The sequence below is a fragment of the Sceloporus occidentalis genome, unplaced genomic scaffold (assembly GCF_023333645.1).
Source record: "Sceloporus occidentalis isolate IW3139 unplaced genomic scaffold, rSceOcc1.0.p SCAF_171, whole genome shotgun sequence".
NCBI lineage: Eukaryota > Metazoa > Chordata > Lepidosauria > Squamata > Phrynosomatidae > Sceloporus > Sceloporus occidentalis.
In genome coordinates this window covers 246,950-270,379 of record NW_028317151.1, presented here as the reverse complement: position 1 = coordinate 270,379, position 23,430 = coordinate 246,950, and the positions used below count along the sequence as shown (strand labels likewise).

The 23,430-nt window shown below is 43.4% G+C and overlaps 1 protein-coding gene across 1 annotated transcript in view; it reads left to right on the top strand.

Annotated features, from left to right (window-relative positions):
• The window catches only part of LOC149279317 (inactive rhomboid protein 1-like), a 466,620-nt gene that overhangs the window by 409,377 nt on the left and 33,813 nt on the right, over positions 1 to 23,430 (top strand). The window contains exon 16 of the mRNA XM_089501319.1: positions 22,578 to 22,731. Coding sequence (XP_089357445.1) covers positions 22,578 to 22,731 — 154 coding nt within the window. The remainder of the gene's footprint in view (positions 1 to 22,577; positions 22,732 to 23,430) is intronic.

Here is a 23,430-nt window from a genome sequence, read left to right as displayed (position 1 = left end):
CTAAGGAATTCCCTGAGGAATGGTAAATTTTCAAGCTGGTCAAAAGTGGTAAATGACCTGGCAATAGGCGTTGAAAGTTATGTTTCTGTGTTTGCAGATGACACTATCATGGGGTGCATCAAAAGGGGCATAGATGCCCACGACAAGGAAATAATTCTACCACTGTACAAGTCACTAGTCAGACCACACATGGAATACTGTGTACAGTACTGGGCACCAGTGTACAAGAAAGATATAGTGGAGCTGGAGAGGGTTCAAAGACGGGCAACCAGAGTAATAAGGGGAATGGGAGGACTACAGTACCCAGAAAGATTATCAGAATTAGGGTTATTTAGTTTGGAAAAAAGACGGCTTAGGGGGGATTTAATAACTATGTATAAATATATAAGGGGACAGTACAGAGATCACTCCCAGGACCTATTTATACCCAGGACTGTATCTATAACAAGGGGACATCCTCTACGGTTGGAGGAAAGAAGGTTTCTACACCAGCACAGACGGGGGTTCTTTACAGTAAGAGCGGTGAGATTATGGAACTCTCTGCCAGAGGAAGTGGTTATGGCAAACTCAATAAAAGAGTTCAAAAGGAGCCTGGACGTGTTTCTTGAAAGCAATAATATTACAAGTTATGGATATTAGATTAATAGGGACAAAACGTTGATCCAGGGATTTATTCTGATTGCCATATTTGGAGTCGGGAAGGAATTTTCCCCCTGGTATGGGGCAATTGGCATCTGCTTCATAAGGGTTTTTTTGCCTTCCTCTGGATCAACACAGTAGGGACACAATATGTATATAGGTTGAACTTGATGGACTTTGGTCTTTTTTCAACCTTATGAACTATGTTACTATGTTACTATGTTACTAAACTAGGTAAAGTAATACAGTGCGAGCAGGATATTACAGTGCTGCAGAGGGATCAAGATAGACTGGGGGACTGGGCACACAAATGGCAGATGAAATTCAATGTAGATAAATGCAAAGTTATGCACTTCGGGTATGGAACGCACAAGCAACCTACAGCCTAAACGGTAGTGAATTAGGGGTAACGACAAATGTGAAGGTTTTGGGAATTGTTATAAACAACAAACTAGGCAGCAATGTGCAATGTCAGTCAGCAGTTGCTAAGGCCAATAAGGTATTGGCGTGTATAAAAAGGGGCATCAATTCGCAGGATAAAGATATAATTTTGCCTCTGTATAAATCAATGGTAAGGCCGCACCTTGAATATGCTGTGCAATTGTGGGCACCTATTCTAAAGAAGGATATCATAGCACTAGAAAGGGTGCAGAGGCGGGCTACAAAATTAATAAAAGGAATGGAGCACTATAGTTATAAAGAAAGGTTAACAAATTGAAATCTGTTTAGTTTAGAAAAACAGCGCCTCAGAGGGGATATGATAGCATTATATAAATATATTCAGGGCCAATACAAACCATTGTGTGGAAATCTGTTCATAAACAGGACTATGCATATGACACGTGGTCATGCATTTAGACTGGAAGAAAGGAGATTTAGGGCAGAGGAAAGGGTTTTTTACAGTAAGGACAATAAGGATGTGGAATTCTCTGCCTGCAGAGGTAGTTTTATCAGAGTCTGTACGGACGTTTAAACAGCAACTGGATGAATACTTGGAAAAAAATATCTAGATCCCTCAGCAGCACAGTAATATCCTGCTCGCACTGTATTACTTTACCTAGATTAGTGTCATCTGCAAACACAGAAACATGACTTTTAATGCCTATTGCCAGCTCATTTATAAATATGTTGAATAAAATTGGTCCCAGAACAGAACCCTGAGGGACACCACTTACTACTTGTGTCCAGCTTGAATATTTACCATTTATAACAACTCTCTGTACTCTATCACTAAGCCAATGTTCTACCCAAGAACAAGAATATGCATCTAGACCAATTTACTTCAGTTTCAATACTAACCTATTGTGTGGAACCATGTTGGACGCCTTGGCAAAATCCAAGTAGATTACATCCACTGCCACACCCTGGTCTATACTTCTACTTACTTCTTCGTAGAGTGCAATTAAATTAGTTTGACAGGACCTATGTTTCATAAAACCATGCTGATTTTTGCTAATAATACTTCCCAATGAATTCCTGAATATTATCCCTTAATAAGCCTTCAAATACTTTCCCACCCACAGAAGTTAAGCTCACAGGTCTATAATTTCCAGGCACAGAGTTTGAACCCTTTTTGAATATAGGAACCACATCTGCCTTCATCCAATTGTCTGGTACAATTCCTGAAAGAAAAGAATCCCGGAAGATTAGAAACAGAAGTTCACTTATTTCTTGACTCAGTTCGTTAAGTACACGTGGGTGAATACCGTCAGGCCCCGGAGCTTTGTTGACATTAACTTTCATTAGTTGCTGCATCGCCTTGTCCTGAGCCATCCAATCACAGTTTGAGTGCACATTTTTTCCCGTAGTCATATGTATATCCATTGCCATAGGTTCCTCCTTTATATATACTGAGGAAAAATAGTTAGTTAAAATTTCTGCTTTTTCTCGGTCCTCCTTAACCAACACTCCTATGTCTGTTTTTAGTGAACCTACACTTTCATTTTTTATTTTTTTTTAGAATTTATGCATTAAAAGATTTTTTTGGAGTTAGTTTTGCTGTCTTTGGCTATCACTCTCTCATTTTCTAGTTTAGCCCATCTAATCACCTTTTTTTATGCTTTATTGGCTTCCTTAAATCTTATATAGGATGCCTCTGATTTAAATGCTGTAAAAGCCATTTTCTTATTTTTAATTTTCTAGTTTACATCCCCACTAAGCCATATTGGTTTCAATGTGTTTCTTTTATATTTATTACCTAGTGGTACATACTGAGAAGTGTACCTTGCTAATATTTGTTTGGAAATACTCCATTTTCCCTCAGTGTTTTTATCACTAAAGAGTTTATGTCAGTCAATATGTTGTAAAGCTGCCCTTATCTTATTGAAATTGGCTTTTTTAAAATTATATGTTTTAGTATTCCCCATGGGCAATTTTTTTCCCAAAATCCAATTTTTATTGTTTTTTGTTTTTCGCATATAATGGTAAAGCAATAACAGGGGGGAAGGAGGGAAAAGGTGTTACAGAAGAAAAAAGGGGGGTGGGTAGGGTGAGATGGGAAATGTCAGGGACACATACCACACGGCATTGACAAGCATGTACACAATGCAATATACATCGCTCAATCGTGGGGATCAGCCCAAATCAAGTACCAAATAGCACTTTAAAACAGCAATTTCAGATTCCAATACAGAAAGAGTTAGAGTATTAGTCAGTAACACAGTGGTAATGCAAGACATCATCCTACTCAGCTGTGTCATCCAAATAGTACAATAAATCAATGCAGTATTCCCAAATAACAGATGATAACCAATAGAACCATGTGGTTGTATATGCCTGCCTAAGTTTTGTAGTTGTAGCGGAGAGATCCTCAATCCTCCTGATCTCCTCCACCCTAAGTATCCAAGTCTGCAGTGTGGGCGGGAATGGCCGTTTCCAATGCAGGGGAATAAGGCTTTTGGCAGCGTAAAGGAGATGCCTAACTATAGACTTTTTATAATACGAGACGGAATGTAAAGTGTGGTGTAGGAGCAGCGACATGGGTTGAAAAGGTGGGGGGGAGTCAGAGAGCTCTGAGATCCCTTTGTATATTTCCTTCCAGAATGTCTGTATCAACGGGCAGGACCACCATATATGTAGCAGCGTACCCACATCCTTATTGCATCTCCAGCACCTATCTGAGGTGTTCAGAAACATTCTATGGAGCCTCTGTGGTGTTCGATACCAATGTGTCAGTAGATTATAGTTCGTTTCTTGCGTCTTGGTCGCTCTAGAGCTTTTGTGAGTGAGAGTGAAAATTTTGTCCCAGTCCGTGTCAGTAAGTCGTATGTCACAAATGGATTCCCAAGACATGCAGAAGGAAGGTCTTGTCGTGTGAGTCGCTGATAAAAGCAAGGAATAAAGCAGGGAGATGGCCCTCTCTGGTGGATGCTCTCTGGTGCACAAGGTTTCAAAGCTCGTTAAGTCCCTGTAGAGACAGGCTTTATTCGGTATAAAGGTAGTGTACAATTTGCTGGTATGTGAAGCACTCCAGCCTCCCTCCCCTAGTAGTGCCCGAACCCGGAACGGTACAGGGAGCCCAAGAAACCCCAGTCTCCCCCCGTCATCTCCCGGCAGAAAGTCCGGGTTCCCCCATAGAGGCAACATGGGTGAAGGCGATGTAGAAAGCCGGGCACGCTGTCCCACCTCCCTCCATACCTCAAGGGTCGCCAATATCAGGGGATGTGACACCCCTCCATTGCCACCACCAGGACCCCACAAAGCGTGGTACACTCTACCCCGCAAGTCCCCTAGTTCCAGCGCGACCCACGGTTTAGCTGTGGGACCGACAACGCCCCATTCTATAATGCGTAGCAGGTGGGTAGCGTTTGGAACAGGTACAACACCCGCGGTAAGAGATTCATTTTCACAACATTCACCCGGCCTATCCAGGAAAGATAGCGGCGTCCACCTTCTCAGGTCAGCGGCAAGAGTGGAGAGCAATGGAACAAAATTTGTCTGGTATAGTCTTCAAGGATCAGCACTCCCCAAGTACTTCAGCCTATCCAGGCACCACTTAAAGAAGAAACTAGGCATAAGTGACAACACTTGTTGAGATACGTTCAAGATTTCTGACTTTGAGTAATTGATTTTAAGGTTTCGACAGCAAAACGTACAACCGAAATTCCTCAAGAATAGTCGGAAGCGTTATCCTGGGGCGATCAACAATAAAGAGGAGGTCATTCACGTATGCTGCCACCTTGTGATGCCGGTTACCCTCCTGAAACAACAGTATGTCTGGGTTCGAGCGAATAGCTTCAAGGAAAGGCTCCAGGGACAACGCAAACAACATCAGGGACAAGGGACACCCCTGTCTGGTCCCGTTCCTTATCGTCACTGGGGGAGACTGTCACGTCCTACCCAGGCTGCGGAGCTGCATATCTCGCTCTTGCTTCAGTTTCCTGTTTTGCTTCGTTCCATTCCTGAATTTCCTTTTGCTCTGTTCTGATCTTCCATTCCTGATCTGCTTCAGCTCTTTGCTTCAGCTCTGTTTCCTTTATAAGGTGTTCCCCACCTGTGTGTTCTGTTTGTCTCAGTCTGCAGTCTAAGGTATGTCTCAGTGCTATGTGTTTGGATTACATGTTTGGTTTGTTTCGTACCACTGTTAGTACTTTGGCGTAGTGGTGGGCTAAGCATACTATTGTCAGGGTCCGGCGACCCGACACGGTACCCGGCAGGGTCCGGCAACATGACGTGGCACCTTACCTGGACGCCCGCTACCCGCGGGCATTGGATCCAGCGAGTCTTCTGATGGCTTCCCCGTCCGGCCGGATTCTGCTAGGCGCGCGCGAGCCCTGTCCTAACTTCTGTTCATGGGAACTCGCCGCTGTAGCTTCCCACTCGGGGGCGGAGCTTCCCCCGAGTGGCATGTTTAAAACTGAGCTTTGCTCAGTGCTCAGTTATTGTGCTTACCTGCTAGATCATGAGTGCGTCTTCCTAGTGATTTACCGTGTACCTACCTGGCTTTCCTCTGACCACGCTCCTGCCTGACCCTTATCTACTAAACGGCTCGTGATTTTTCTGGCTACCTACCTGGCTGTCCTTTGACTACGATTCTGCCTGACCCTTCTGTACCTCGTTGCCTGCATCATGTATCACATAGTTCTAGGCTAGTTTCTGTATTCTTGTTTGTCTGTCTCTTATGTACCTTTGCCCTTCTTCCTTGAATCATCTGAGGATTTCGGTTCCTCTCTCCGCTCCCCATGTCCCAGTTAAGTAGTCCTATCCTTGCTTAAAGGAGAAGCGTCCGAGGATCCTGGCTCCTCACTCCTTCCCCTGTGTTCCTTGCATTTTTCCAGTGCTATGTCTCATGCCTGCTCCAGGGTGCCTGCAGGATATTTCCAAGTTTTGCTCATTTTGTCAGATCCAAGTTTAGTTTGGATTTCCACATCCAGCCAAGTTTCGTTCTGCTCTGTTCTGGACTACATCTGCTGCTATGTCAGGGCGCTGGTATGTGGCTGCTCAACCCTAGGTGCACAACACCCGGGTGAGTGCGGTCGCCCTGCACCAGGCCCTGTCCAACTCCACTACTGCACCGTAACTCCTGAACACAATCTTTGGGCGCTCTGGTTCTTTACAGTTGCCTGTATGGACCCGGTTCCATGACAGAGACAAAGCGCCTTTAACCCGTATGTGGGCAGTCGGTGAGGAGTATAAAGCCCCTACCCATGCAATTTCTTTTTTGAGTTTATTTCAAAAGACACCATATTGTGATCACTATTACCCAAGTGCTCCCCCACTTGAATGTTAGACAAAAGATCAACATTGTTTGTTATCACCAGATCCAGACAAGAATCCTTTCTAGTTGGTGCTTGTACCAGTTGTGACATGAAGGTGTCATTTAACAGGCTCAAAAACCTGGACCCCCTTGCAGAACTACTAGTCCCTCTATCCCAATTTATGTCCGTGTGATTAAAATCTCCAATAATTAACGTGTTACCCAGATGTGCAGCTTTCTCAGTATGCTCTAATGGCTGTTCTTCCTCATCATTATTAACATTAGGTGGTTTATAACATATCCCATTAGTTAATTTCCTTTTTGTTTTGCCCCAAGCTGATATCTACCCATAAAGCTTCCACATTTCCCTCATCGCATTCAAGATGCTTAATATTAGACTTTAGTTCGTTGTTAACATACAAGCATACTCCACCTCCCTTCCTGCTTTTTCTGTCCTTCCTATATAACGTGTAACCATTTAAGTTAACTGCCCAGTCATGGGTCTCATTCCACCATGTTTCTGCTATGCCTATTATATCATATTGCTTAGTGTATGCTCTTGCCTCTAGTTCCCCCATTTTGTTACTTAGGCATTAGCAAGCTTACATTTAATATTATCCTGAGTCTCTTGAATTTTATGAAAACTTTTATTAATACATACCTCCTCTGTTCTGATCTTGCCCCTCCCCCATCTCCACCCCCCTTGTTCTTATGTGAAGCCCCTCTCCTTTCTGTGCTATCTCATTAAATGTAATGTACTCTAGAAGCACACTTTTTCGCCTTTTATAGTTTAGTACATTAATGGTAATGGTGTTTACAAGCCAAAATATGAATTATGTGTTATGTGATTAAAATCAATCCTATATTCTTGTGCAGTTGTGCCTTTTGGGCAGTTGACCTTTGATCTCACCAAATGACCCGTTTACACTATGAAGGATAAGTCATGCGGGCATAATATGGTTAACACATTGAATACACCTTCTTTCAGGTGGGTGTAAGTTAAGCACACTGCAAGAGTTTAAAAGAGACCTTATGAAGGCATCTGATGGCTTTGTATGAGAGAGGGGCAATCAGCCTTAAACCCTAAGCCAGTGAACAAGTTAGTAAAGGAGATTCCACAGCATCTCTCAAACAGTCACAGATAAGCAAAAATTGTTTAAAACCAATCCATGCAAGCCAGTAATTGCAAAAGATGACGCGTAAGCCCACTGTTTTCAATAGCAACACAGTTTTCTTGGAGGCAATAATGGCCGACAAACTGCCTAATTGCTGTGACAGCCAAGTGCAGTTATGAGGGGTTAAAAATTACAGGCCAGTGATCATCACTGGCCTGTCACTCACGCCCCCAAACCTGATGCAAATCAGGTGAGGTGTGTTCCAGGATGCCTCAGGATAGAGGCAGGCCTGGAATGTCCAAAAAAAGTGACTGCAATTGCTGGACAATGTAACAAAACTAGTATTTTGTCACATATGGTGGAGAAAGCAGGTAACACATGGACAAGTCTGTAAGGCGCAAGACAGACTGCTAAGAAAATGGGAGAGATTATTAAATGCCCTATTCTAATGCATTTCTGTGCAACAAGAAAGTAACAAAAGGGCAGTTAAGACAAATGCTACACATGAGAAGGCTTGATACAGCAGTAAAATATTACAGCACTACAGAAATTGGTGTTAGCCCAAAAAGATAATTAGAGCAGATGGTACAGATAATGTTGAGGCTTTCCTCAATATATTTGGGCTAAATTAGAATGCTGACCTGTGGCTGAATGGGCAAGCCTACTAGCCCCAGAAGGTATACTATGAACCAGCTATTCTGAAATATACTACTGAAAATTGAGGATCCTGGCATGTCTGAGAGTTATCACTGCCATCTGCTCCCAGAGATTTCATGACCCAGAAAAAGCTGTTCCGTCACAAATGTTTGACTTGATATTTCTCACCAGGAAGTGGTTGCAGTTGAAAAACAACGTATCGAGCTACGTAGCAGGGAAGCTAGTGATGGATCAATTTCTGAGAGGCTTACCTGTCACTTTCCGACGGAGGGTCAGTCACGGTGATGCCCAAACAGCTTACCAGTTAGTTGCATTGGTAGAGCAGTATATTGCAGCAGAAGAGGTAAATCAACACCCTGCCACAGAATCTAAAAACTTAAAGCCCCAGTAAATCTGTTTCAGAGAAAATGAGGACTTTTGAAGAATGGGTGGGCTCTTAAAATCCCAGGGAGATAATGGGAAGAGGAAGAGGCTTTGTAAGAATACCCTACAAGGGGCATTAGAATGAGTAATGGAAGAATACCCTACCCCTTGTCACCCTACCCCTTGTCACATTTAGAATGCTCTAAATATCTGGCATTTGGTCACCATAGCAAATGACTGTCCCGACAAGCATATTATCCAAAATGTCAAAATTGGTATACTGAAGGGGAGATGCTAAGACATTTTGGACAACGCTATGCTTCCAACCTTGTGGGAACAGTTTCTATTCCAGCATGACTGTGCCCCAGTGGAGAAAACAAGATTCATAAAGACATGGTTAGTTCTGTTTGGATTGCCTTATTTATGTAAATCTCTGTTTTGTGTTTGGATATTTTATCCATTGAATTTGAATAAAGTATTACAAGTTCTTTTTTTTTATAATATAGTTTTACTTTTTTCTCTATTTTGATTACGGCTCCCTTTTCTATATTAAATTAGCATTTTGACATGTTACAAATTTTGCCTCCATGCCCTATTTGGGAGATTTTTGAAGCCGGACAATTCAGTTTACCTAATCAAATAATATATGTATGAAAACTAGACACCCCAAGGGTATTTTTGTATTTTTTTTTATATCCCACACACATTCTACTTTAGGTATGTACACAAACTGCAGTGTATAGTTAAAAAAAAAAAAATATATATATATATATATATATATATATAGTTACATGTAAAAATAATTCCCCACTGTCACCAAAAAAGTGCAAATATATATATATTGTGAGGTAGGTCTCGGATCGCCCCTCACGGAGGACAAGGGACAAGTGCCCGTCTTTATTCACACCAGGCAAACAGCAGTAGGTTTGTGCAATCTGACACAGGGTCAGGTTTATTGGAAAGGTTGCAAAGACAAAAAATATAACAACACAGCAACAAAAGAAAAACCTTGCCTGTTCGGCACTTACTATACAAAGGATGTCCCTCACTACCAGCTGGAGAGCTTCTCTCTGCCAACTTAACAATAATATGTCCAGCAACCTTTACTCACATGTCTCTTCCACAGACAGGCTTTCTGTGTCCTCAGCCAGAGAGCTACCTGCTCTCCTGGCTTCCCTTTTATATCCACCCTCTCATTCACCTAAATTAATCACCTAGCAGGTGGAAGACTCAGGTGTTACTTCACATAGGAAAGGAATCTAGGAGAAACATACCTCCCTTCCACCACCAATCCTACATGAATGTCACAATATATATAAAAAGTTTTTTTACGCGCAAGTCCTACAATTAGCGCTATATCTTCCCAAAAAAATCCCACACAGAAAGAGTTAAAATATTGGCATTATAAATGCCCATAGGGTGCCTAGTTTTAAAAAATGTATGATTTGATGGGGTAAATCGAATTGGCCGGCTTCAAAGATGTCCCAAGTATGGGACGTGGGCACAGAGTGACCAGATGTCTAAATGGCAAAAAAATACACACCTCACAAAGGTGGCCTTTTACATCCCAAATAACCAACAAAAAACCCCATGCATGGGGTTGACTACCATAAAGTTTGACAAAGGCTAGTGGTAGAATTAGTGCATGGAAAGGGTTATACCAGCTTTTGAAATACCTTGGGGTGTCTATATACGGTTTGATGGGGTAAATTGCATTGGCCGGCCTCAAAGATACCCGAAATAGTACAGGGGGCAGAATGACCAGATTTGGGGGAAAATGATTTTTAAATAGCAAAACGCTAATTTCAAAATCTAAAGAAAGCCCTGTTTGTCCTGAAAAAAATTATACATAACGTGTGTGTGGGTACACAAAATGAGAAAGATGAAAATTACAACTAAACAGCAACACTGAAAAATGTTTTAAGAGCCAGTGTCCAAAATATACAACGAGAAAGAAACAATATTGTCATTAAGGGGTTCAAATCTAGCTTTTATTATGTCAAAGTAAAATAAGAAGGTGATTAGAGAAATGCCATTGTGATAGAGATAACAGTGTTGTTGTAAGGACTTACCTGCCTCTCCAGTCCCGCGCCGTGGCCGGTCCCGCAACGCTTCCTCCTCGGCCGGCTTCCCGGGCAGCGAGTACCACCGCTACCCGGTCGGCGTCTTCACCGCGTGGCCGACCACGTGGCAAACAGGTAACACAGGTAGTGTGGTCAAAATATAATATTACACGTTACATCTGTAACGTGTTCTTATAACCTCGGGTGACCTCCTTAATGCAGGACACACCTCCACCTGTCCCTATTTAAACCTGGACTTCCTCTTCTGGGTCACCCTTGGTTGGTGTATTCTGTGGTTTTCCTGTGCGACTATTTCTTCGTTTGACCCGGCTTGCTGACTTTGCTCCTGTTTTCTGATTTGGCTCCTGTTCTCTGATTGTTGGTATTGACCCAGCTTGTTTGACTACTCTTCTGGATTTGATTCGGCTTCCTGCTTTACTGGTTACCAGACCTGATTCTCGGTTCCGGCTCTCCTGGCTACTCCTGGTTCCTGTTTGCCTGGTTCACTCCGCCATCCAGGGTCCTCCTCATCCAATCGTTACAGTTGTGTTGTATTCTGCTGTTGGTTTCTAACACCCAGTTTGTTCATTAAATTATTTTAAATAAACAAAAAAATTCCATATCCGTTTAAATCAAAAAAATAATCGTCCAACTGAAGCCTCTGCCCCCACGCTGTGTTTCTGGCTGTGTGGAGCAGAGCTTGGAGGAGGAAGTAGTCCAGGGAGCAAATCTTCCGCATTTTAGTGAATGTGATGGGCTCTGTATAAGGAGGGTTATTATGCTGGTTGAAATCCTGGCTGGTGCAAGGATTTTTGCCCCCCTAGGTAAAATATAATTTTTCCACCCCTGGCTCCACCCCCACAAACCCCTCCCCATTTGCCACACCCACATACAACCCCACCTCTTTTAATGTTTGGTAACTCGCTCCCACTCCTACCTATAGTGACCGCAAGCCGCGGCCACGCTTATTGAATGACCATGACTGGTGGCTCGCGGCTGCTGCCTCCCGGCGCCCAGGGCTGGACTGGGACTGAAAAGCAGCCCTGGAAAACATTTGGAGACCAGACCCATATAGTTTATCTCGCAGTCGAGCTCTAATACCCACACGCATCCCTCATACATACTTGAATCACACTATTTGCCATAGAAATAACTATAAAACATTCATTTTATCACATTATTTGTATTAAAATGCCAGAAAGCAAAAGTGTTAAAAGGCCCTAATAAATTAAATACATTAAACATAATGGAATCAAAACATTTGCTACTGCAAACATTTTTAAATTAAAAATGTTATTCAGTGGAACCAACAAAACAGTGATCTCATTATTCTTCACGATATTCTTGTAAGAAACTTTTATTTCTTTATTAATTCATGTAAACTTTTTTTTCATATTTAAGAAAAGCTATGATTGAGAAAAATTATTATGAGCAAGTGTTAAAAATAGTGCTGCATCTTCCCAAAAATCTTGACATGGAAATGGAGTTAAAAAAAAAAAAAGCATTTCAAAAACCCAAGAGGTATTTAATTTTTAAATTAGTGCATGGAAAGGGTTAAAATACTAGCGTTTGAAATACCTTGAGGTGTCTAAGCTTCAAAAATATATGGTTTCATTGGGTAAATTGCATTGGCCAGCTCTAAAGATATCCGAAATAGAACGACCAGATTTTGAAAAAAATTAGTTTGGAAATAGCAAAACACTAATTGTACTTATTGCCCAATAACTTGCAAAAAAAAAAAGCAAAAAAAACCATAAAAATATTGGGTATTTCTAAACTCGGGACAAATAGTAGAATCTATTTGCATCTGCATGCACGCTGAGGCAAAGCCTTTTGGAGGATGGTCTGGTGTCAAGAGGGGTAGCATATAAGCCACTTCTCTCCAGGAAAATCATCAGGGACAGACTGATATTCTGCAAAAGGTACAAGTATTGACCTGCTGAGGGCATTCCCGTTGTTTGGGGGATCCAGAAAAAAACGTATCCAGAGAAAACAAGGTGAACGCTACCATTAGTCCTGCGTCATGCCAACAGTAAAGCATCCTGAGACCATTCATGTGTAAGGTTGCTTCTCAGTCCATCGAGTTGGCTCACTCACAAGGGAGTTGGACACAGCCATGAATAAAGAATGGTACCAACACATCCTTCAAGAGGCAACTTTTCCCAACCATCCATGAACAGTTTGGTGACTAACAATGCCTTTTCCAGCATGATGGAGCAAAAGTGATAACTAAGTGGCTCGGGGGACAAAACATCAAAATGTTGGGTCCATGCCCAGGAAACCCCCGAGACCTTAGTTCCACTGACAACTTGCGGGTCAATCCTCAAGAGACGGGTGGGCAAACTAAAACCCACAAATTCGGAAAAACTCCATGCATTGATTATGCAAGAATGGGCCCAGAAGTTAATTTACAGTATGCAAAGTGTCAGGGTCCTCAGCAAAGACCCCAACGAAGTGACTCACCTGAGTACCCGCCAATGGTGGGCACCAGTTCCCACGCCGCTGCCGTCCTCACTGCTGCTCTGTCGGCTGCTTCGCCGTCTGTGTATAGACGCGCGCGCGCACGCCCCCACCTCTCTTTGTGGATTCCTGAATGGAGAAGGCGGGGGAACACGCATCAACGACATTACGCACGGAGGCAGGGCGACCCCTGGTGGTAGCTTTAAAAACCAGCACTGAGTATCACTCAGTGCTCAGTTATTGTGCTTAACGGAGCTCTATTGTGTTGCTGCTTTTTCCTATTGATTCCTGTTGCTGACCCTTGGCTATTGTATACCGTTTATGCTGATTTCTCCGTTCCTGACCCTTGGCTATTGTATACCGTTTATGCTGATTTCTCCGTTCCTGACCCTTGGCTATTGAATACCGTTTTTGCTGATTTCTCCGTTCCTGAACCTTGGTTAATAAATACCGTTTACGCTATTTTTTCCAATCCTGAGCTTTGGCTATTTATTCCTGGACTTGCTGAGTTACCATCTGCCCTCACCGCTGTGAGGTATCCTGCATACAATTACCGTTCTCACACAACAATTAGCCAACTTCCAACAGACGCTCCAGGAGATTCAAACCGACCAGCGCCACCTAAGACAGGAGGTACTTCACCTTCAGGTACAACAAAATGCACCTCCCGAACAAGCTCCTGCTAATCCACCTGCTATAGCACCTCCAGTTGTTGAAGGCACCACTGCTCTTGAGCCACAGATTCCTCTACCAGAACGATTTTTGGGAGATCGGAGTATATATCGTGCTTTTGTGACTTCATGTGAGATCCTACAGATTACATCAAGGTACACATGGTTTTATCCCTGTTATCCCGTGAACCTCAACTTTGGGCGCATCACCTATTGCACAACAATAGTTCAATATTGGACTCTTGGCGTTCCTTTCATGAAGCTTTGGATTCCCTCTATGATGATCCCTACAGGGCCTCCTCAGCTACAACTACATTGCAAGCATTAAAGCAGGGTCGGCGGCCAGTGGAGGAATACATCTCGGAGTTCAGACGCCTAGCTCTAGAATCAAACTGGAACGAACCTGCACTACATGACCAGTTTCGCTGGGGTTTGTCAGAGGCTATCAAAGATGAACTTGCACGCACCTCTATCCCACCATTAGAAGAATTTGTACGTCTGGCTACCCAGATTGACAGAAGACTACGAGAGAGGCGATCCGAACGCCAGGCCACCAGTTCCAATTCGACACCAGCGCGGAATCATCCCGGGGTCCCTTCTCCTCCTACGGAAGAACCTATGCAGATAGGTATTGTTCGAGGCCCCTTCTCGACCGAAGAGAGAGAGCGTCGTAGAGCCTTGAACCTCTGCATGTATTGTGGCAAACCAGGCCATCTATTCAAAGACTCCAGACTCCGTGCCCGTCATACGAAGGGTAAGGAACCGATCGTTTTGCTTCATACCAGTTCCAATGGACATCCTTACCTATCGCCTCATCTGTCTATCTCCGTGTCTTTGCAGTGGACTAAAGGTACACCCCATCTCACAGCCATGGTGGACTCAGGAGCCAGCGGGAATTTTATCAAAATCGAGACACTCCAGACTTTGACTATCTCTACATGTCTCAAGAGGAACCCTGTAGCTATCCAGCTCGTGGACGGAAGTCCTCTCAAAACCGGTCCCATTGTCAGAGAGACTGTTCCTTTGACCCTTCAAATAGGGAATGGTCATACCGAGACCATCCAGTTTGATGTCGTACCCTCTCCAGTGTCTCCTCTCATTTTAGGTCTCCCTTGGCTCAGGAGACATAACCCTCTCATAAACTGGGAGACTGGTGTACTTCAGTTTTCCTCCTTGTATTGTACCAGTCGGTGTCTAAAGACTACATCCATCTGTCTCATACAGACCGTTTCTCTCAAAGAGATTCCCCTTCCCTATCAACAATTTAAAGACGTATTCGAGAAGAAAAGTGCTGACAAATTACCCCCTTCAAGACCATATGATTGTCCCATTGACCTCCTACCTGGTGCTACTATACCCTTCGTCCGTATTTACGCTCTCTCAGAACCAGAACTCGCTACACTGAAAGATTATATTGAAGAAAATCTTGCGAAAGGCTTCATAAGACCCTCTACTTCCCCTGCTGGAGCCGGGATCTTTTTTGTTCATAAAAAAGATGGGGGCTTGCGCCCATGCATAGACTACCGGGAGCTAAACAACGTCACAATTAAGAACCGCTATCCATTGCCACTCATCCCAGAACTACTAGAACATGTACGATCTGCTAAATATTTTACCAAACTTGACCTACGCGGGGTTTATAATCTGGTGAGGATACGCAAGGACGACGAGTGGAAAACAGCTTTTCGGTGTCGTTTTGAATATCTCGTTATGCCGTTCGGCCTGTGCAATGCTCCAGCCACCTTCCAGCATTTCATCAATGATGTATTACATGATATTCTAGACCATTTTGTTATTGTGTATCTGGATGACATATTAGTATTCTCACCGTCCTTGGAGAAGCACCGTGTACATGTGTGCCAAGTTCTGGCCCGTCTGAGGACGCACAGACTATATGTTAAATTGGAGAAATGCATGTTCGAAGTACAGAGAATAGAGTTCCTGGGATATATCCTGTCTCCAACCAGTATAGAGATGGATCCCAAAAAGGTTACGACAATTCTCAACTGGCCAGCTCCTACAGACTTTTCGCAAATTCATTCGCAATTTCTCACGAACTATACAACCTATCACCATTTCTTCTAAAAAACAAAGATTTATTTGGACTGAGGCGGCCCAAAAGGTACTTGAAGGAGAAATTCGCCTCGGCTCCTATCCTTCAACTACCTGTTCCACAGAGACCATACACACTCGAGGTCGATGCTTCTGACACCGCTGTAGGTGCTGTCCTCTCCCAAAGACAAGACTCCGATGGTCAACTTCATCCTGTAGCCTTCTTTTCCAGAACGCTCTCACCTGCCGAGAGAAATGACTGTATAGGCGAACGTGAACTGTTGGCCATAAAACTAGCACTGGAGGAGTGGCGACATCTTCTCGAGGGTACTCTTCACCCCATCACCGTCTTGACGGATCATAAAAATTTGGAGTATCTACGTTCGGCTAGACGCCTGCAACCTCGATTAGCAAGATGGTCACTATTTTTACCCGGTTTCCACTGCATATCACCTATCGTCCAGGGTCTCGCAATGTCAAGGCGGATGCCTTATCCCGGATGTATGAATTAACCTCGTCATCTTTAGATCAGGACACGATCCTCTCCCCTAACCATTTCCTAGCTGTTACCCACTCAGTATGGGATTCTGTGCGTAAACATTCAAGAGACATTAACCCATCTGAGATTCCCGGGTTGCGATACCAACACGGTTATTACTATCATAACAACCTTGTCTACGTTCCACCCAAGGACCATCTGCGGATACTACAGTCATTCCACAACACCCCTGCCGCAGGTCATGGAGGTACCAAACAGACCCTCAATTTGATACAACAGTCCTTCTGGTGGCCTGAAGTAAAGGAAGACGTTGCATCATTCGTATCCTCCTGTGTTCCCTGTGCCCGCTCCAAGGAAATGCACAAGAGACCCGCCGGTCTTCTACTCAAAACCATGGACCAATATCACTGTAGATTTCATCACAGACTTGCCTCCTTCACACAACCAGTCTACAATAATGGTGGTGATCGATCGCTTCATCAAGATGGCACATTTTATCCCCATCAATCACCTTCCCTCCGCTGCGGAGACGGCCTCTCTGTTCATTCGAGAAGTCTGTCGTTTACATGGTTTGCCTACTGATATAGTATCTGATCGCGGCTCCCAATTCACCTCTCGGTTCTGGAAGGCATTCTGTGAACAGCTGCATATACAACGGTCTCTTTCCACGGCATTCCACCCTCAGAGCAATGGTCAGACCGAGCCTACCAATCAGCCATTAGAGCAATACTTACGCTGCTTCACCACTTATTTACAGGACGACTGGGATCAGTACCTACCTTTGGCTGAATTCGCCTACAATAAACACGTTCATCACTCCATCAACATGTCTCCTTTTTATGCCAACTACGGATATCACCCTTCCATGCTCCCAGGTTCCCCCATACCATGTGTTGTTCCTTCAGTTTCTGAACAAATCGTCAAGCGCACTAAAACGTACGATATGCTGAGGGAGACGCTAAGAAAGACTCGGCTACAACACAAATTGTTTGCCGACCAACGTCATTCCGATGCTCCAGCATACCACCCGGGTGATAAGGTTTGGTTGTCAACCAGACACCTCCGTCTTGATTGTCCTACAAAGAAGCTGGGTCCATTAGTAGCAGAGGTTGTCTGCGCGCATCTCACAGACGTCCACCAGCTTCCAGTGAGGAGGATCCAGGTCCCCTGCAGCGCTGCGGGGGACCTGGATCCCAGCCACGCTGACACACACATCCGGACAGGCTAAGCTACAACAATAAAAAAAAAAAGTATTTTCCACACTGATTTGTCATTAACCCCCACCCCTTTTATGTTTTTGCGGCTTTTGGGTATCAGCCCCAGCCAGCCCCTCCCTTTAGTATTGATTTATGTATTGGCCCCAGCTGCCCCCCTTATGTATTGATGCCGCCATCACAGATAAAATGGTGCCCTGCAGTATGGGGGATGTATATCTGACTAGTTGGTTCCTTCCATGAGTCTAGGCATCCCCCATACTGCAGGACAGCATTTTATCTGGGTTGGTCTGCAATATGTAAAGGTTATATGTGTCCTGGAAAACATGGCCGATGTGGTCACCCTAGTGCCCCCACACCCTTGTGTATTTCCCCCAGCTAGGCACACATTGTATATTTATCCCATAGACAGCCCCCCTTTAGTATGGATATATGTGATGCCCCCAGCCAGCACCCCCTTGTGAATTCATGCCCCCAGCCAGCACCTCCTTGTGAATTAATGCCCCCCCATTAGTATCATGTCAGCCCTGGCACCCTGATTGCATTCACAGTAACTGCCAAACACCCAGATTGGAAGCATAGGATTTGACACAATTGCACCCCAAAAAGCCTGCCTGTGGCATCTTAGCCTCAAACAGCCTCCCTGTATACTTCATTAATTTACTTATTCACAAAAATTAATTCACTCATTCATATTCTTGTTCACAGATAACCATTCATTTCCTCAATCATGCATGCTCATTCCTACCCCCTTACCTGAGCTGCAGATCACTCTGTGCCGCTCGGAGCCTTTCGCAGGGCCGCTGCTCCCCTCTGTGTTGCTGCACTCTGTGCTAACAACTTCTCTTGTCCCACCCAGGGAAAGCAGGAACGAAGTGGAGTCATGTGACGTGAAATAAATTCATGCAACTCCGCTGGGTTCCTGCTTCCCCTGGGCGCAGCTGCACCGATGTTTTGTTTAGAATTACGGCGGCCTGGGTCCCCCGGTCCAGCCCGTCCTTGCTGGTGACTCAGGGCTGTTTTAAACAGTTCTTTGAGTCAGTGAATTGGTGAGCTACTGACTCAAGAGTTGTTGTAACCTGTATCTGTGTCTGTGTAATATGCTGATAACTCACTCTAGAATAATGTTACCAGTGGAGTTAATGATAAATAAACTGTACTGTTACAAATGAATTGTTTAGTCTACAGAACCGATTCATCCAGTTCATTGAAAAGAACCAGTTCAAAAGAACGATTCGTTCATGAACTGGACATCGCTACCCACATAGTGGAGGAGCCTGTTTCGATCTATCCAGCACAATACACAGGACTGTGAGTTTTTAAAGTTTCTTCCTTTATGTGAAATACTTCCTTTGTGTCTCAATTTTCTAAAGTAAGTGTAACATTTTAAGGTTAATAGTAAAAGTGTATGTTCAAGCTGCACTATGTCCATTTTATTATTTTACATGAATTACTTCTCCTGAGCATGTGTCACCTGGTGATTAATCCTTGGATGTTACCCTTGAAAACACCCACAAGGGCTATTTAAGTGAGCAGCTTTTAATGCTCCAATAAATGTATGTTGGCACCTATATTCTTTTATATATAAAGGAAACATTTTAAACAGAGAGCACTATTGTGTATTTGTTTCTTCTTTTTCATGGATTACTTCACACCAGAATCCATCAGCCAAGTAAAGCAGAACTGCATTGTGAACCTCTCAACACACAGACTGAGCAGAGAAGAACTATCTGTCCTCTCCAAAGGCCTGTCATTCTGTCCCACTAAACCTGTGGACAAGGTTACACTATGCAGCGACATGGAGGAATGCTTCAGAAAACTCAGACTCAAGGAATTCTTCCATGATAGAGAAGACACCAACACCACAGAGCAACATCACAATACCCGGGTTCCCACAAAAATATCCACTTGGAGCCCAAAACCAGGCAGAAACCCTACACTGGACAGGTACATAGAGAGCTTCAGAAACTGTGGAAATACTGGAGAAACGGGGTGACCCAACACCCAACCTGACACACAAAGAACATAAAGCCATTCAATCCCTGAAGGACAACCAGGATATTATTATTAAACCGGCGGACAAGGGGGGTGCTGTTGTCATTATGAACACCACTGACTATTTACATGAGACAAATAGACAACTGTCAGATGAAAGACACTATGTGAAGCTACAGGATGATCCCACCAAGGAATTTACTAAACAACTGTAGGATAATACAAAAACTGCCATACACCATTAAAGGCCAGCTAAAACCACTAATACCTGAAGATCCAAAATTGGGCTCCTTCTACATGCTACCCAAAATACACAAAGAAGACAACCCAGGGAGACCCATCATCTCAGGAATTGGTACACTGACAGAGAATATATCTGGCTGGATAGAAAACACCCTGCAACCACTAGTACAACAAACACCCAGCTTCCTTCACGACACCACAGACCTCTTAAACAAACTGGCTGACCTGGGCCCACTCCCACATAACACTCTCCTGGCCACCATGGACGTTGAATCCCTATATACCAAGATCCCACACAGAGATGGCATAGCAGCATGCCAGGAATACCTGAACCGACACAACATGGACACCAAATCAGTTACGCAGCTCATTCAATTTATACTTAACCACAACTATTTCAGGTTTGGACAGGACCTCTACATCCAGAAAACTGGGACTGCGATGGGTACTCGAATGGCGCCACAATACGCCAACCTCTTTATGGCAAAATTCGAAGAGGATTTCATATCCACCTGCCAAACAAAACCCCTGGTGTACCTTCACTATATAGATGATATTCTAATCATCTGGACCGCCAGCAAAGAGGAACTTCTCACCTTCCACGAGAACTACAACGCATTTCACCCCACCATCATCCTCACAATCAGCCACTCACCCACAGAAATAAACTTCCTGGACACCACCATCAGCATTAAGAACAATACCATCCACACATCCCTGTATTGCAAACCAACAGATAGACCGACTTACCTTAAAAACAACAGCTTCCACCCCAAACATACAAAAAACTCTATCATATACGGCCAGGCCATAAGATACAACTGCATCTGTTCTGATACAGCAGATCGCGACAAACAGCTCCAGAAACTAAGGGGAGACTTTATGAACCAGGGCTACAATGCCAGGATAATTGACAACCAGATACAGAAGGCCACCAACATTCCCAGAAAAAAATTACTAAAGTACAAAGAACATCATACTGGAACCCGTGTGCCTCTGGTTGTCACTTACCACCCCCAGGTAGAAGCTCTACGCAAAATATCTAAAGAACTTCAAGCAGGGGAGGGCTGGCAGCCTAAGGCCTGGGGGGCAAGTCAAGTGAAGTGGTTCCGCCCCCTCGCACTCACCTTTCACCCCTCACGCTGCTCCCATCACTATGCGGCCATCAGGCTGCTGGAAAACTTATCTAAACGGCCGGTGGCATCAGCTACTTTAATCCTTTTTTTTATTTATTTAATATGCCGGATCGGCTTGCCATATTAAAAATAATTAAAGTATTAAAGTAGCGCCGGCTGGCAGCATCAGCACCCAGCGGCCGTTTAGATTCGATTTCCAACAATCTGATGGCCGCATAGTGATGGGAGCAGCGTGAGGGGTGAAAGGTGAGTGCGAGGGGGCGGAGCTTGGTGCTGATGCCGCCGGCCGGCGCTGCTTTAATACTATTTTTTTTTTTCATTTAATAGCCGATCCGGCTTGCCATATTCAATTTTAAAAAAATGTATTAAAGTAGCGCCGGCCGGCGGCATCAGCACCCAGTGGCCACTTAGATTAGATTTCAGGCGGCCTGGGGGGCAATTGCCCCCCTGCCCCCCGGCCCGATGACAGACTCAGGGAAATTTTTCCACAGCCTCCCCTACTTTCCTTCAGACAGCCCCCCAATCTTAAACAACTATTAACCAGGAGTGCCCTGAACAAGTCCACAAAAAATGGCACTTTCCGCTGCCTACAAGGAAGGATTAAAACATGCGCACACATCCACACTGTGGACATAGTGCCTATACCAAATTCAAATACACGCCATAAGATCAATGGTGCCTTCTCCTGCAAATCTTCTAATGTGGTTTACCTTATTATGTGTGCAAAGTGTCAAACAGCCCTCTATGTGGGTGAAATAGACCAGCCATTGCATAAAAGGTTTAATTCACACAGATTCAACATCAACAACAAGAGAGCAGAGACACCAGTGGGAGAACATTTTTGCCAAAATGGACATAGCATCAGTGACATCAGACTGGCTGTATTAATGGGACTGTTCAAAACTCAGAGGGAGAGAAAAATATGGGAGGTTAAATGAATACTTAAATTTAACTCTTTAAATGCTGGCCTCAACCGGGATAGGGAATTTGTATCCCATTATCACTTTGTAGATAACAAACCAGACATGCACAAAACCTGACCCCATTAGAGTTGTGAATACCTCCTGACACCTCCTTTTATGACTCCAATCCACCTCTGATTTTAACTCTATTGACTGATCAAAGAACCTTGTCTTGGACATTTTGATGTTATCTGCTTCCCAATTGTAACCATGGTATTTGACTGATACTTAAAGAAAGGTTTTTCACATTATTGTATAACATGCCTGATGAAGAGACCTGAGGGGTCTTGAAAGCTTGCAATCTATATTTACTCAGTTAGCCAATAAAGGTATCATTCAAACTCCACTTGTCTTCCATGGATTATTTGGGCATTTAGTTTTCTCCTAGGACGCAGAAAACGTTGTATCGAAGAAATTGTCTATTCTATAGATTTCTATTTGATTTATCTATTCTTCTACTCACAGGAAGATGCTGTGTAGTTTTGTTGCACGTGTATATATTATATACACATACTGTGTGTGTATAGTTTGTTTAAATATGTACTATTGTATTGTTACAAAAATGTATTGCTTTGATGGGTTTAGATATGAACATGTTGAAATCTATATCTTTTGCTTTTAACATATTTTCTTCATTAATGTTAGTATCTTTAAAATTGAATGTATGCATTGTATTATTTAACTTAGTCATAAAAAGATAGTGTTCTTAATGCATTTTCTGTTTGTATCATTACTTGTTGTGATTATAACCCTGAAAATAATTAACCACAATTACTAATAGCTCTAATCATTATTTTATCTTCACATTTACAGAATCTTGCACTGCTTGGTTTCTGTCTGTTTTCAAATGACAATTCTTCGAGACCTGGAAAAGCTAGCTGGGTGGCAGCGAATCTCTATTATTTATATTCTGAGTGGAATAACCGGAAATCTTGCAAGTGCTATTTTCTTGCCTTACAGAGCAGAGGTAATGAGAGATATTTTTGGATCTGGCAATCAATAGTTATCATTATGAGCTGTTAATTTTTACAGGTATAATATTTAGTGAATCATATTATCAAATACAGGAATAGTTGATTGTGAATATGTACATATGTGATGTATACTAACAACCGTGCATGTATATGTGTGGCCTTTCTGAGAAGGTTAAACAGCTTCTGGATAAAGATACGTGCTGGGCAGAGTGAGAAATGATTGCTGATGTACGTACATGGAATGTTTAAAAGTTTGTGGTGGCACCCTGGGGTCCCTTCTCTGAGACTCGCACATACAGTTACTGAAAAAAATACTGTATTTGATTAAAAGACGACCCCCACATTTGAAAATTTAGGAAAAAAGAAAAAGCCTTAAAAAAGACTACCCTATAGGGAAAAGGTTTTACTAGTAGTTATGAATATTTACAATTCACATGTAAACTCTTTTTTTTATATTTAATAAAATCTATGATTGCATTTCTTGTTTTATTTCCTTTTATTTGCCAATCTTTTATGACTGAGCACAGGAAGGTCATGTGCTTCGTCGTAGAAGCCCCAGTAGAAGTTCCGGGTAGCAGTGGAGGTTGTCTGCGCGAATCGCACAGACGTTCACCGGCTGCCAGAGAGGAGGATCCAGGTCCCCTGCAGCTCTGTGGCAGCTGGTGAAAATCTATGCGATGTGCCTGCACAGC